Here is a 15,095-nt window from a genome sequence, read left to right as displayed (position 1 = left end):
TAATGGGCAATGATTAGTATAGGGGACATAGTTGAAGGTCGATTTCTGTTCCAGAGTTTACAATTTATTATTGTAATAAACCTCTCAAACTTTTTACCAAACGCATCTTTTCACAAAACCAAAAGGAGAAAGTTGGAAAAACTAAACAACTTCTCCGTGATCAACTGTATATAAAATAAATTGCCATGAAATTTAAATAAGACTAAACAGAATTAAATAACATGACATGTAGCTTTAACATTTTAAATGCTTTATTGATTCAACGGAGTTCATTATACAACAAGAGAAAATGAGTTGTAATACAGATGGAACATCTGCATTGTATAAAGCTGGAAAATGTACCGTGGAACTAACAGTCAGGTTGTCTGGGAAGAGATTTAACAAGCCACAGGAAGAAACTGGCACAAACTGGCACAAGGCAGTAAACATAAGGCAATATCTTCTTAAAGGGGCTGTATGTAAGTTTTCTCTGTCGCCAAACGTGGTTTCTTGTTGGGAGTTGGTGGTGGTGATGGCTGCTTGCCAAGAGCTTATATAGGATATAATGTGTATGTTAAGGGCACACTGGACACTAGAGTGACTCAGTATCGGAAAGTGAATAGACGTTCTGGTCGGACCAGGGTTAGCTGCTTGGCGTGCTAACTTCTGTAAAAGAAATGAGAGGAAAAAAAAAAAGAAGCCAAACAAGAGTTAACACTGGTGTTACTTTCCACCACTGGAGACAGCTCTTGGCAGGTAAAGGAATGAAGTTTGATACTGAACTTGTAACGTTTCTTCTAAACTGGTAGGTAAACAGCTGTTAATGCTAACGTTGGCTATGCACAAAAAGCAAAAACTTACATATAGCTCCTTTGACAGAAAAAAGTCTGAACTTAAGATGAACGAAAAAGAACGGATATTAAAGCCTGTAGCAACTGATGTGACACCAAAGTGCCAAATGTCAATATGTATGAAAAAAAAGACCATTTAAGTAGGAAATTACACAGCTAATTTAACAATATTGACTGAAGATGTAATATCTTTAGTCACAGATACTCTCACATTAAAATATTATTTTGTAAAGTTATTTTTTAAGAAGATATAAGAAGTAAAAATTAATTACACTAATGATCACCAGTAACAACAGTAATATGATGTTATCACATTATTTGGGATAGTATTTTCACAATTTTATTTAGTTTCAATTTTATTTCATTTTTACCAGCTATTATCCAGCCATCATCAGAGTTGACTACAGGCCTTAAATCTACCATAAAGAATTAGACAATTCAAAGTAAAATGACAAATTTTCTGCAACACTGACGGTAACGGAAAACATCTTGGGACATTCAATCAGCAACACATCTGGCCGTGTCTCAGGTGTATTATCTTGATGCACGGTCCAGAGAATGAATAAATGGTACAATCATCCATTTCAAAGTCTCTTTTCTTTAACGTGTGTATTTGGTATATTCTGGTCTTTTGTTTTGGAGTTATTTTTTTGGCCTGCCTCCTTTATCCTTCTCAAACTGGGCGATCTGATTGAAAATATCTAGCAGATTAGCAGGAAGGTCTTTTTTAGGCCTTACCCCTGGCACTGAGGTCACACCACCACTTTGTTCATGATGATTTCCAGCACTTTCTGATCTTTTACTGCTTCTCTCTTCCTCCTCTCTCCCCTTTTTACTTTCCTTCCCTCTTTTTACGTCTTCTACCTCACAAATTTCATCCCTCCCTCTGTTCTCATACCTACCACCATCAAAGGAGTTCCTCTTAGAGAGGTCATGTCTAACCCTGTTCTCCAAGTGTTTGGAAGCAGAACCAGAGTTCCCCGAATACTCAGATCGGACACTAGATTTCCGTGAATACTCAGAGTCAGCTGAGGAGCAGGATATTTTTCGCTTTCTGTTCTCGTCTAAGCTCCTTCTCATCTTAGAGTCACTGTTCCTCCTGTTATCTTCCTTCCCTCTTTCCCTGTTTTTATCCCTCCTCTCCTTGCTCTTGCTCCTCTTCTTCTCTCTTTCTGGGCTTCTACTCATACTGCTTTTCTTTCTCCCTGCACTGCTCTCCTCTCTGTCCCTTCCCTTTCTTTCTTTACGTGAGGAGTCAGACTCTTCGTTCTCTGAAGCTGCCGACAAAGAATAAAGCTGACATATTCTTCTTTCTTCTGCATCCTTCTCTTCTACCTCATCCCTCTCCTCAAACCCTGGGCCTCCCTCCTGGTTGAGAAAGGTGGCAGAGGTGTTGGGAGGTGCAGGATACCACTCTACCTCGTCCTCATCTTTTTCCTTCCTGTCTTTCTCGCTCTTACCCTCCTCACTCTTCCTGCTCTCCCTTGAGGAGATCCTACGATGGCGTTTACTTCCACGCTCAGACCTCCGACGCTTCTTTTTCTTCTTTTTGGACTTCTTGCGAGAGGAGGAGGACGATGAAGAAGTAGAGGAGCTCCTGGTGGAAGTGGAGGATGATGATGAAGAAGATGCTGATCTCTTCCGTTTTTTCCTCATCCTTAGGAAAAGAGAGATCCACTGATTATCTTATTCTGATCGAACGGCCGGTTTTCGTTATGAGATGCTTCACATGCCTTTACCGGCAGTAGATGTACCTGCCATACCTTTAAAAGATCACAGCCAACTCACCTCTTCTCCTCTTTTAAGATCTTACGCAATTTCTCAGCGCTTGTTTGGCTGGTCTTAGCTTTCACCTCCTCCTTAGCCAGTGCTTCTTCTCGCAGGCGAATCGATTTCTTCACGGTTGCCGCAGCGAGGCAAAGCAAGGCGTGACAATGGCAGGCAAAAGCCCACAGAGACAAATTCAAACACATACACACCATGACCCATAAACATGCAACCAAAAACCCAAAAATGGCATTCAGTCATTCATTCATTTATTTATTCAGTCATTCATGTCGGAGTTAGAAGGTATGGGAGGAATAGGAAAGTGAAAAGTTTAAAAAGGTCACAATCAAAGACCACAGGTGACAGAATGACAGAGGAATATACGGATAGTCACATATTTACCAGAGAAAAGGTTGTGTGATCCAAGAGCAAGGTAGTTGGCATACAAGCAGACGGATGAACAGAGGTACAGGCAGAGATGTGCAGAGAAAACAAACAGCATTTGTTCCCCATTGAGACAGAGAAGGTGTCAACGTTACCGTATCGGACCAAAGACGCGGCACCACGCCCAGTGTCCAGAAGAGGAATTGTTGTCATTGTGCAGTTCATTTTTGTTTATTTTTTTCCGTCCCCCGAAAGGCAGGTGACAAGGCCGTGGCAGTCGGAGGGTCAAAGGGCAGAGTCCCAGGGTTGGAGACACACACACACACACCAAAACACTTCATCAGTATTACAAACCACATGTTAGGAGTGTGTGTGTGTTTATGCACAAAGATTATATTCACGGTGTAAGAAGATGGTGTTTATAGAAAAAAAAAAAGAAAAAAAAAGAAAAGTGACTTTTTTCAGTATGTAAAGTATCTGTACATAATATATGTTTATGGCCATGCAAATGCTCTCAGACATTGTTCAGCACCATGGACAGCACTTCATGGTGCTCCGGCTGCCCATGCCTGTTTCACTGGCAGCGGCATTTTAAATTTGATTTCATCTACATAAATGCAAGTATTTCATTTTCATGTTGATATAAAAAATGAAAAACACAAAACATGTTGATAAATATCTTGATAAAATATCTTTTATTTCTTGTACACTAACTGCAAAAACAGTACACTTAATGGGCCACGATATACTGTATAGGATTAGTATGTTAGAAGCTTAGACCTGAGCAGACGTCTAGTCAGCCTCAATAAATCAAAACACGTGCAGTACCTTTATAAAAAGTTATGATAGTGTGGTTATTAATATGAAAGGCGACTATATCTACCCGAGTGTGGAAAGGACATTTTTTATTTTGTTATTTTAATAATTCCTATAAAGAAATTTTAGTCTCTGCATGCTTGGTGAGCAGTTAAGGCACAAATCATTTATGAGCCGATAACATTTTTTCCTCCATTACATAAAATCGATCCGACTTTAATGTTGCATATTAACTATTTTAAAGTCGTGACATATTGTAAATATACACAAAAAGCTGATGTTAGAATGATTCACGTTTTGATATAAATCATTAACTTTAAATTTAATCTAACTTTAACTGGTTAACCATTAGCAGACACACCGTAGTGTCAATCCTAACTGTTTAACACAAGGCATTCTTTCCTATGACTGGTTAATGATCAGGATCACTTTCACAGGCTATATCCGTATAAAATTAAAATGATCTTCTAATCTTAGACAACTGACAAACTGTCTCGTAAAACAGCCAGTACAGGAGATTGTATCTGCTTTATTGATTTAGCTGCAGAAAATGTTAACACCCACAACGGCCCACACTGCAAGTCTATCTGAACTCCTTGTGTTAACGTACAGGTTTGGTCAGGTTTACCAGGCATTGGCGTGATGCTAGGTTAGTTACGGCTTCATTGTAATGTTATCTTAGAATGAAAACTATCTGCTGAACGTTGGTCTGCATACACTTAGATTTGTAAGATTCATACACGTTTCTTTAGTATTTGAATTTAAACCTGCAACAAGCAGCTGCTCAATATCTGATTCTAGTGAGCTAGTTTGCACCACGGACCAAGTACCTTGCCACAAAAACACTGAGTGATGTTCATATTTTTTTGGGCTTTTTATGCCTTTATTTGATAGTATAGTGGAGAGAGACAGGAAACAGGGAGGCAGAGAGGGGGAATGACATGCAGCGAAAGGCCGTCCGATGCGGGATTCGAACCGGGGCCAACTGCAGCGAGGACTGTAGCCTCTACACATGGGGCGCCTGCTTAGACCACTACGCTACACGACGCCCCGAGTGATGTTCATTTGCTTGCTTCACCTGCTGTATTTGTTTCTCTGATTTCATACGTGACACTGCATTCAAATATAGGCGTAACAAAGTCTTGATATGCTCATTAGCATGTGATTTAGTGGTTAAGCCTAAAATACTTAGTGCATACCTGCTGAGTTTCCCGAACCCCACGTGCATGTGTGTGTGTGTGTGTGAGAGAGTGTGTATGTTGTGGCCCGCTCACCTGTATTGTGTCTGTGATCTTGTTCAGGGCTTCTTGTGCCTCAGGGTTTGAGTCATCTAGAGACAGAGCTCGCCTGTACAATCCTTCAGCTGTAACTAGTTTCTCTTGTTCTTCAAGCCTTCACACACACACAAACAATAGACTTCTGAGTAAATAATGTCAGGAATTTTAATCAGTAACAAAACAGTATTAACAACATTCCTGTTTGCACTTCCCTCTCTACCATCTCTGCTTTTTATTTTACTAACAAACTCGTCCCCGTTTTGAATTCTGCTGAACTGCAGCCCTGGCTCTGAACTTGGCCTGCTGTGAACTCAACATAAAGTCAAGCCAAAGTCGATAGAGTCATTTAACTCAAGTGAACTGAGCCGTTAACGGTGTCAAATACACAAAATGAAACTGCTTACTGTTTTCCTCTCTCCACCAGTGTCTGGCAGAGGTACTTCTTGGCGTTGCGGTGATCTGGGCAGCTCTCCAGAGCCAGTTCAAAGTCTGTTATAGCCTTTACGATGCTGCCTTTGTTAGCATACCTGAGCCAGGATGGAAACGCACAGTAAGCACAAAAAAATTATCCAAAAGGAGAATCCAATCATACTATTTACAGCAACTATCACAACTGACTGACTTTTCTGAGAATAATTTATTTTAAACTGCTAAAACCTGCTCTAATGGTATAATTAACTAGAATTTTTATATATTACTAATGTCAACAGAGGTAGTACAAGGTTTTGGCTGCAGTTTAAATGAATAAAACAGAAAATAATGTAAATATTAACAATAAATGTGTGCACCATTAAGTACTATTCATCTATTAGGTTATTTATAAATGAGTTACCTCCCTGTTCTCTCATAATAACACTTCACTCAGATTCAAAGGCATAAAAGTATTTTTATAGGCACTGAGCCAAAGACAGGTATTTATTGCTAAACAGACAAAGAAATTATGACGGGAACTGATGTTGTATATACGAAAAATTGTTCCTCATACTTTCTTCCAATTTCATTGGTGCATACTCTGTATCTAGGACATTCTTTGTTATTCATGCCCACTTTTTTCAGTTTTATGTGTGGTTTAGAAAACATTTTCATCAACCATTTTTCATTAAAAAAACATTTTTTTTCTTTTTAATAATAAACAAAATAAAAATAAATAAAGTCAATGCATTTTCAGTATGACTATACAACACATGCATTACACCATTAAAAGTAGATTGAATGACTTAAAATAAGAATAAACTCACAGAGCTCCTCGCGCCACCAGTGCTTCTACATTATTAGTGTCGATCTCCAAGGCTTTGTTGTACTCATTCATGGCTTCCACATGACGACCATGTTTGAAATGGTCCACACCTGCACGGACACTGAGAATACAAAAAAAAAAAAAGTAAAGACATGGAGGACTGAGAATAAATATTACATTTCAATTAATGTCAAGTGACAAGAAGCCAGAGGGAGAAAGACTAGTTGCAAGGTTAAAAAGTTCATTTATTTGCTGTGGTCAAAATGAAAAAGTTAAGCTCTACCACTTCAAGGCCCAGGAGGCGGACTGCTTCTTCCTGATTGCTGAGGCAAAATCCTCCTCTTGAAAAAGTTTACTGTGGAGAAAAGGAGCCAAGGTTCAAAACAATCCTCCCACAACATCGTAGGAACTGTTTTCTTAAAGGGTACCACTATTTACTTCCTACAAGGTGAATACTTTTTATCTCCGAAAGAAAAGTCTCCCAACATGTAAACACTCACAGACACAAAGAGGTTTTTGAGGTTTTTGTTTCCATTCATTGTCATTCATTCATGACACCACAGGAAGTACAGACAACAAAATCATCTGTTTATCCTTCACTGGATTTCTGCCTCGGCTACTCTCTGACACAACATCCAGTAAACTATGCTGTTTGAGTATTATCTCAAGAGTTTGGAAAATATCATTAGGCAGCTTTCAGGTTTCATGGCATGTACCTGACATTATGTGAAGTTACTGGAGGTTTTCTGGAGAAAACTGGTAGTATTCACAAAAAAATATTCAAAAGAGAAAGGACTTGTCAATGTTCCTGATTCTGTTTGCCAGATCCTGAAGCACATTTGACTCGCACTTGCTATTGTCTTGTGGTCATTCATCTGAGGAGTAATTAGATTACTGATGTTGGTGTTGTTGTCGTTATACACTGCCTGGCAAGCCAACTTCCTCCTTCTTTGTCTTTCATTCTTTTCGATAAATGGAGCCACAGAAACCACAAATTTACCCAGAGAGTCTCATGAATCAATAGTTTGGAGTAAAATGGGAAGCTTGTTGCTAAATTTACAAAATGTTGTGGCAGCTTATTCAATTTGTTGGAAAACAAGAAGTCAGCCAGTCGACATGTTTACCTCTGTAGTCCTCTCATCATTGATGGTGGGTGGGTGTCGCTAATTCCCACCTTCTCCAACAGGTAGTCCACTACAGAGGGGTTGTGGTAGCCGTGGCAGCTCTTCAGTATACACTCATACGTCTCACTGGAGTCGCTGGCTGCGCGAACGCTACGACTGAGAGGAGAGAACTTAGCAGCGGTATTTGGTTCATGTCATTCAGAGGGTACCAACATGATTAGACTGCCATGCTAGAACTAAACACTGATTGGATCTGTGCAAACCTGCAAAAGAAGTGACTAAACAAAAGATTATAGTGAGCTTGGTGGGTTTGGTCACAAGAATCTCAGATCTACTTAAAATAAAGGACAGAATCAATGAAGTACAACAAGACGGAATTAAATTGTTTGTATAATCAACAGGCATCATGTAAATTTATTTTTGAACAGGTTTATTATTTTGATGACAATTTTTAATCAAATTGCGTCTCACATACTTTCATCCTGATATAAATTCAATGCTAAATTAATTTTCAAACTACCATTCAAGACAAATCATAATTCACTTTGCACAGTTTGTTTAAAAACAAGTGTTGGTTTCTCAGGAGTACAGTGTAGTACGTTGTGATGTTACCTGTAGTGCACGGGCAGCTCCTCCCGCGTAATGACTCCCAGTTTGATGCTCTCCAAGCTGGGAGAAAGAGAGGCCTGGTGGAGGGAAACGGTGATCTTCTCCTGGTAGCGGTCAATGTCTTTCACTCCAGCTGCAGAACAAGAAAGCACAGAGCTTTGTCTGTCATCCATGTGGATGGACCAAAACAGCAAAGACCTCACAGAAGAAATCAGGTTTTGGTGTTTTATGAGCTCTGGATTTCAAGTGGGCAATCTGACTGGTAAGTGTGTCAGTCACGCAAATACTCGATGACTGCTTTTCTTACAACATGCAGTCATATGTAAAACAAGGTCCGGTTCAAGAAAAAGAGAGAGGGATCACTGTCATCCACATTTTCTAGCTCATGGAGTCTAAAGTGCAGCAGAATCTCCACAATCCATTCAAGCATTCATATAAGCATCTTTCAGTGGAGCTAACCAAGCATTCATAGCAAAAACAACCTGTTATCAAAAAATAAAACACAGCTTTGGGCACTGCAAAACAATTTAATGCCTTCTGAAAAGAGCTGTGGTAAATGAAACTGGGACACTGATGAAGGTGATGAAACCCCAACTGAAAACTGCATGATAGAAAAAATGGTCAACCTGTAATAACTTTAGGGAACACAATCCAGCTTCATCTTTATGTAGACCTTGTGTAAAGCTTAAGTCTCACCCACCCAAAGCCAAAAACACTAACCTCTGATGAAGTCCCCAATCTGGTAGTAGGACAGAGGATCATCGTGGTTCCCAGTGGAGGGAATTTCTCTGATGTGACATAGAGCCTGAAAGTAGAAAAGAAAACATATTTAGTTACATTTTGGGGGACATTTTAGTCTTTAATAAGCAACAATAGCACAGAGTCTGGAGAGGTTTGGGGAGCAGGAGGATGATGTCAGCTTTTGGACTAGTTTAGAAGAGGAAACAAGATAATTACATAGCATTGTGAAAAAGAGTTCGAGGAATCGTTTTGAAGGGAACTGCACTGTGTTTCCTGCTCATCCAGAGTTAGATAAAATCACGGATGTGCATTTTTTAAGTCTCTCGCATTCATTTAAAAGGTGATGATTAAAGTTTGATGATTATGAAAATGACATCTTTCCTTTATTTTGTCCCCCGTCTGGACATTGAAAGACACATCAGGTAATCCCACTGCCAGTCACAAAGGGACTCACAGAACCGCACAGTTGGCACTAGCTGTTGCTGGCTAACTGACAATCCAAGACTTCTCTCTCTATAATGGTAGACTAATTTCTTTTTCTTTTTCTTTTGATCTGTGACAAAATTCATGACATGGTTCATGTGCATTCACTTATTTTAGCTTGTAAACCTACAGACAACTCCAGGTCCTCTATGTCTCTCTTCAGGCCTCCTGCCATGCACAGCAGAGTGAGGAAGAAGCCGTATTCTCTTATGTTGTTGATCCTCCCCACCACGATGTCTCCTCTTTCCAAGTCCCTGTACAGCATGGATCGTCTCTCCTCATACGACACCTCCATGAACAACTCCACCGGTGGCATGATGGCATAGGGCTCTGGGGAGAGCACAGGCAGAAAACTGAATCAATCCCTGAATGTACTGAGAGTATGTCCACATTAAGCAGCCTAAATTTAAAAGCTCTTTTTATTCTCTCTTTTGGCACTTCATTTACACTAAGTTGCCATCTGTGGAGAATTAAGCTTTTCCAAAAGTCTCCAGAGTGAAAAAATCTTAAAACACCAGTTATGTGTGCGAGTGAGGATGAGGAAAACTGAGCTTTTTCACACTCATGATCAGGGGCTGTGTGGTTTAGGAAACCAACCTCCTCTTCCCTCTAACTTCCTCTGTGATCACTCATTATAGATGCCAGTATAACTGTTTACATATGACAGCTGCTGTCATTAACATGTAGCTTACCATAAAATAGTGACCTGACTTGCACCTCAGCAAAGTAGCTTTGTAATGAATGTGTGCTTAACAGATACAAGCGACAATCGAATAACTATTATAATCGGTATTCTTTTGTCTGACACAGAAACAAAAAATATGTAAATAAGCTGCAACAATTAGTCAATTAACAAATACTCAATCAAAAGTAAATTCACTGGCAACTATTTTGATAAGTGAATAATTATTGTTGTATGTTTGTTTTTTTTTTTTAAATAGCTGGTTCCAGCTTCACACAAACCATTTGGCCCTGTTTTTTGTCATGCATATGTTTAGGTGTCTTGACAACACAACTGGGCTAAAGACACATATAACTCATTATTTTCTGACATATTAAAGACAACAAAAAGTAAAAGGTTGATGATGAAGACTGATAATTGATAGTTGTGCCTCTCATGAGCATAATTCTATTTAAATTTGGCTGTATGACAAAAAACAGTAGTGGCAAACAAGGAGAGAAGGAGGGGACTGGACACTGGTTTAATAAGCTGAGAGCTCAACATTATAGTCAAGCAAAGATTTGATCTTTTCCAGCTGAAAAGAGACGAAAAAGGAGCGTTTACACAGGACTGAGTGGATGCACATTAACATCTTCAAACAAAAACCGTATTCTAAACATTTGACAGTTTAGTGTGGATGGAGCATGAGATATGAGATGAGACATGAGATATGAGATATATAACCAACACCGACCTGCAGCGTCCTCCTCCGCCTCGTGCTCTTCTTCTTGAAGAGTGGCGGTCTTCCATGCTGGACAGAACAGGATGTCAGCCTTCCTGGCAATGAACTGCTCTACAAGGGGGCTGCCCTGATCTTCACCCCTGCTGCACAAAAAACATCAACATTCAACAGTAGCTCTTAAAATATTCTTTTGACAAACTAATATTGGTCTAATGCACCTTATGGCCAAATACATAGAGAAATACAATCACGCAATAGAAAAAGTTGTATGACTCGACACCGTCAGCAATGACTTAATTGGAGGTAACATTTGGATTCAGACCTTCATCAGCCAGCAAATTCACTATATGAAAGAGGAACATCTTTATTTCAAAGCAAAAGACTGCAACATCCAGTCAGAAGGGGAAACAAATTGTGATGTGAGATAATTACACTATCAATGATTGATTAAAACAACCTTAAAATTATTTATATTGAAAACAGGGATTCTGAGGGATTTTATACCAATATCAACTAGAATGATCTATTATAGCACAATTTTTACAGTTCTTGCTAGCAATATATGACCATAATGGACGGATGCACTAACCAATTAAAAATGATTAATTTGTTTAACTTTATTTAAGTAGGAGCTATCAGATTAAAAAATATTAGTGATAATAGCAGACAAGAAAAAATATTCAAGAGCTTCATAATGGAATCTAAGACTTTTTTGTCATCAGTGAATTCAATGCTGTTTAAGACTTTTCAAGACCTGCTATAAAAATAAAATAATTGCTATAACTGCAGCCTTATATCTATATGAGGGCAACAATATGTCAAAATCCATAGAATATAAAACCAAACAAAAGATCTGATGGGTGAGATTTTGTTTACATCTAGAAGAGATGGAGAAATAGGAGGAGATTGTACAATAACAATTATAACAATCAGAATCAGCTTCATTAGCCAAGTATGTTTGTGCATACAAGGAATTTGATTCTAGTATCTAGTGGCTCACACACTACACATTACCAATAACAATGTCCGGATCAACCAGTTTCTGAAGTTGTAAACAAGGAAACAAGTGGTGCAGGTATGGAAGAATGCAAGGACTGCTGAAATAAATACAGGTAACTCAATGCGAGTTACTTGATATACATAAAGTAGGTGGTTATATATAATATATGCATGAATGTGTATGTACAATATACACAGCTTGCTTCTATTTATATTTGACAAGTAGTGGAGCACATGTATATGTTACTGCACAATATGAGTTGAGTTTTAGTATTGCACAGTTGTGGCACAAATCTCATACACTATTTGAAAATATCTTCATAACGTTAACGTGAAACAAAACATACATAACCATCTAAAGAGAATTTTCTAGATACTCATGACACAAGGGGAGCTTTAGTGGATTTCTGTGAAAGCCACATGTGAAGCTAAAGCTAGAGGGTAAAAAAGTCTGCCTTACCTTTCATTCGTGGCCTTGCACAAGTCAGACACCACAGCTTGGAAGTCTGGGTTTTCTGTTTGTTCACATTTCAGTTTGTTGAACAAGGACTCTCCATGATACGTGAGGCATTGCCTCAACAAGTCTCTATCCATTCTGTTTTCACAGGACTGCAGTCACATTATTAAATAAGTCAGTTACGATGTAGCTGTTAGCAACATTTAGCAAATGTGGTATTCATCTTGCGGTAGACAGACATTTTTTTAAACCACAAAGCACTGCAGTGTAATAGATCTGTGTGCAAAGTTGCGAAATGTTCAATTCTTTAGAGGGCACGGAGAGGAATACACCCTAAATGAAATAACAGCGTTGCTCAGTGTCGTTTAGCTAGCTGTATAGCAAAACAAACGCTAGAGTCAAGCTAACACTCCGGCACTGGATTTCTGTGGTTTGTTATCTTCGTAAAATTTCACAATAATGCGAGGGTTTTACATCTGCGATGTCCCTTCGTTTTCCGTAAGATAAAACAATATCGATTTAATTGCACACAGTTTAGCTATAGCAGCAGCGTTAACAGCAATGGACGAGTGAGCCTCCGAGGAGTGTGTTACACAGAATCTGTCCGGAGAAACAAGCTCGATTTAGGAACCATAGTGACCTTTGATTTGTTTGATTAATTTTCTGCTTATTTTTCTTTGACGTAAAATCATACAATGCCTGTCCATATAGTGTATTTATGAACAATTAATAAAGTAGTATTGTAAGGCAAGTTTACATGTGTAGCACCTTTAAACAACAAGAGGCATCCATATTAGCATGTCAGACTTTGACAGGGTAAATGGAAATAATACCAATACATGGTTTTACTTATTAAAGCTAATTAAGCTGGCTTAGTTCTCAATTTGTTTGGTTTGTGATCCTTTAAAACAATAGAAAGTCAACTCATGATCCCGTATCAAAGTTGACATATTTACCAGTCGTATTTCTCTTGGGATCCTGTTTGTGATGCCAATTTGTGATGGAAACCTTTTGAGCTGCTGGAAGATGTCTAAAGCCTTTATTGACACTCGATTGAGGAGAATAGAGATAACACCAGCACAGTTAACACGATGTGATGCCACCAATTCTGTTCTCCCTCCAGAGTGTATTTAAACCCAAGCTAAACTCACATAACACTAGCACATGTGTGGAGATTCTATTGGGTACCAACACCTAAGCAAATAATCACATTGGAGACTGTCTGTTTCTGAACTGAAGCTCCTGTGTTATGCTCTTGTAAAACCTGTTTGACAACCTTATGGTTTTATGTGGGTAGGAGCCCATTAATTGAAAGGTATTTGCACTGGAGAAAACTCCCCAGTGTTGGTGTACTTTCCTTTTTATGAAATTCCAATCATGTAAAACCAGTTAAAGTGGTTCTAAAACCAAAAAGATACTCTTTGTTTCACAGCAGTATCATTGAGCGTTTTTATGCAAAGATAAAATGTAGTGCAGTTTGGCTTCCAAAGATTTCCATCTCTTTGCCCTACTTCTTGCTTACATTCTGATGAACCAGATACAGCAAAGGTTAATTCCTGTCTACATTAACTTATTGATTTAAGATCAGAAGGAAATGCTGTTCAAAGGTCCTTCTACACAGCAAACATTGCAAAAATAATTAATTGCAACTGTGATAATTAATTTTGATTTGATTTTTCTTTTTTGCAAAAAACAAAAAGAAAAAAAATCACTGGCCCCATTTTTAAAAATGTTAATATTTGCATATTTCCCAGTTTTCTATTATAGTAAAAACATTTTGGAGTTTTTGACTGTTGTTAAGATGAAAAAAAAAATGTATTCTAAATGTTGAATTGTGTAGAATTTCATTTTATTACAGGTAGTTTTTGGTGAAAGCATTTTAAATAACTTCACAGTTATTGCACAAAATTATTAATTGCCACTGTGAGTCATTAGCACTTTGCAGTTGATGTAGTCATCCTCCTCACATGGACATTAGAGCCTAATATTATTGTCGTAATCCTTATTCCCCTCCAAGCTGCATCACTATTTAGCAAACTGCATCAAGATTGTTGCTTGTTTAAAAATTTGAATACAATTTGAATGTAAAATCTTAATCATAAGGTTGTGGTGCCTTATGTGTTCCTACAGCCACATTCTGTTTTAGTAATCCGTATTATATGCGTTGAACTTAAACACAAATCCCTTCCTTAAACACTCACTTATGAACTGTAAATAATTTACTCGGTTTAAGCAGTTCCCATTTCTTGGCTAAAGCTTATACAATATGAATTGTCATCCTCTGAGAAAAGAAAGAGAAATAATGTCGCTGATGAAAAACATTTGAACAAAGACCCAGATGTGTGAAGACTATATCAAATCTAACCAGTCATGACTCACTAAAAGCAATTGCACTAATTGCCAATAATTGTTAAAGAACTGTGTGGTGTAAGGTCACTGCAGATTTTTTCAGTTGTATCATGTGTTTTATGATTTTGTTTGTGGTAACCTATATTTTGTAAACGTTTGTCTCTGGCCTTACCTGGTTTTTCAGGTTATATGAAAGTAGCCCCTATCACCAGTACCTTGTCACTCCTTCTGTGGCTGAGGGAGGAGCAATTCACAAACTAAGTAAAACATGCAATCACAGAAGAAATACCTGACTGTAACTGGAGGAGTGAAGAGCAACACCAGTCATCATGGAGAGAAAAATCCTTTGCTTGATGTTTTTGCTTGGCTATTTTCATGCTTCCTCTGGACAAAGTAAGTATTCATTACAAGTCATTTAAAAGTGATAATTTTATGGCTTTGGTTGTTTGTATCTTATGATATGTAATTTGGATGTGAGTAGACAGAACACTAGTAGTAGGAGTATTTCCAGAATATTCAAACCTTAACAATAGTAAGTAAGAAAGTTTTATCTTTGGCTGTATGTTTTTGCCTGCTGTTGATTTCGTTTTCAGATAGTATTAATTATTGTCCAATTAGA

At 38.2% G+C, this 15,095-nt stretch overlaps 1 protein-coding gene across 2 annotated transcripts; it reads right to left on the bottom strand.

Moving 5' to 3' along the window:
• Positions 1–233: 233 nt before the first annotated feature.
• Positions 234–12,732, bottom strand: ttc14 (tetratricopeptide repeat domain 14). Of its 2 annotated transcripts, none has more exons than XM_023428922.2 (12): positions 12,131–12,732; positions 10,684–10,814; positions 9,399–9,598; positions 8,765–8,849; positions 8,048–8,177; positions 7,436–7,591; positions 6,595–6,666; positions 6,313–6,432; positions 5,479–5,601; positions 5,072–5,189; positions 2,619–2,725; positions 234–2,487 (listed from the first exon to the last, which is right to left on the bottom strand). In XM_023428922.2, exons 1-12 carry the CDS (start codon positions 12,262–12,264, stop codon positions 1,473–1,475), a joined length of 2,391 nt encoding a protein of 796 aa, XP_023284690.1. In that variant the 5' UTR covers positions 12,265–12,732; the 3' UTR covers positions 234–1,472. The 2 variants fall into 2 exon arrangements, with proteins under 2 accessions (XP_023284690.1, XP_023284691.1); XM_023428923.2 differs by having other exon boundaries at positions 10,684–10,811.
• Between the last annotated feature and the right edge of the window lie 2,363 nt (positions 12,733–15,095).

The sequence above is a fragment of the Seriola lalandi genome, unplaced genomic scaffold (assembly GCF_002814215.2).
Source record: "Seriola lalandi dorsalis isolate HSWRI2012SDOR001 ecotype SW California unplaced genomic scaffold, Sedor1 jcf7180002054885, whole genome shotgun sequence".
NCBI classification, from domain to species: domain Eukaryota; kingdom Metazoa; phylum Chordata; class Actinopteri; order Carangiformes; family Carangidae; genus Seriola; species Seriola lalandi.
The sequence above is the reverse complement of the archived record's forward strand: the minus strand, read 5'-3'. Positions and strand labels throughout refer to the sequence as shown.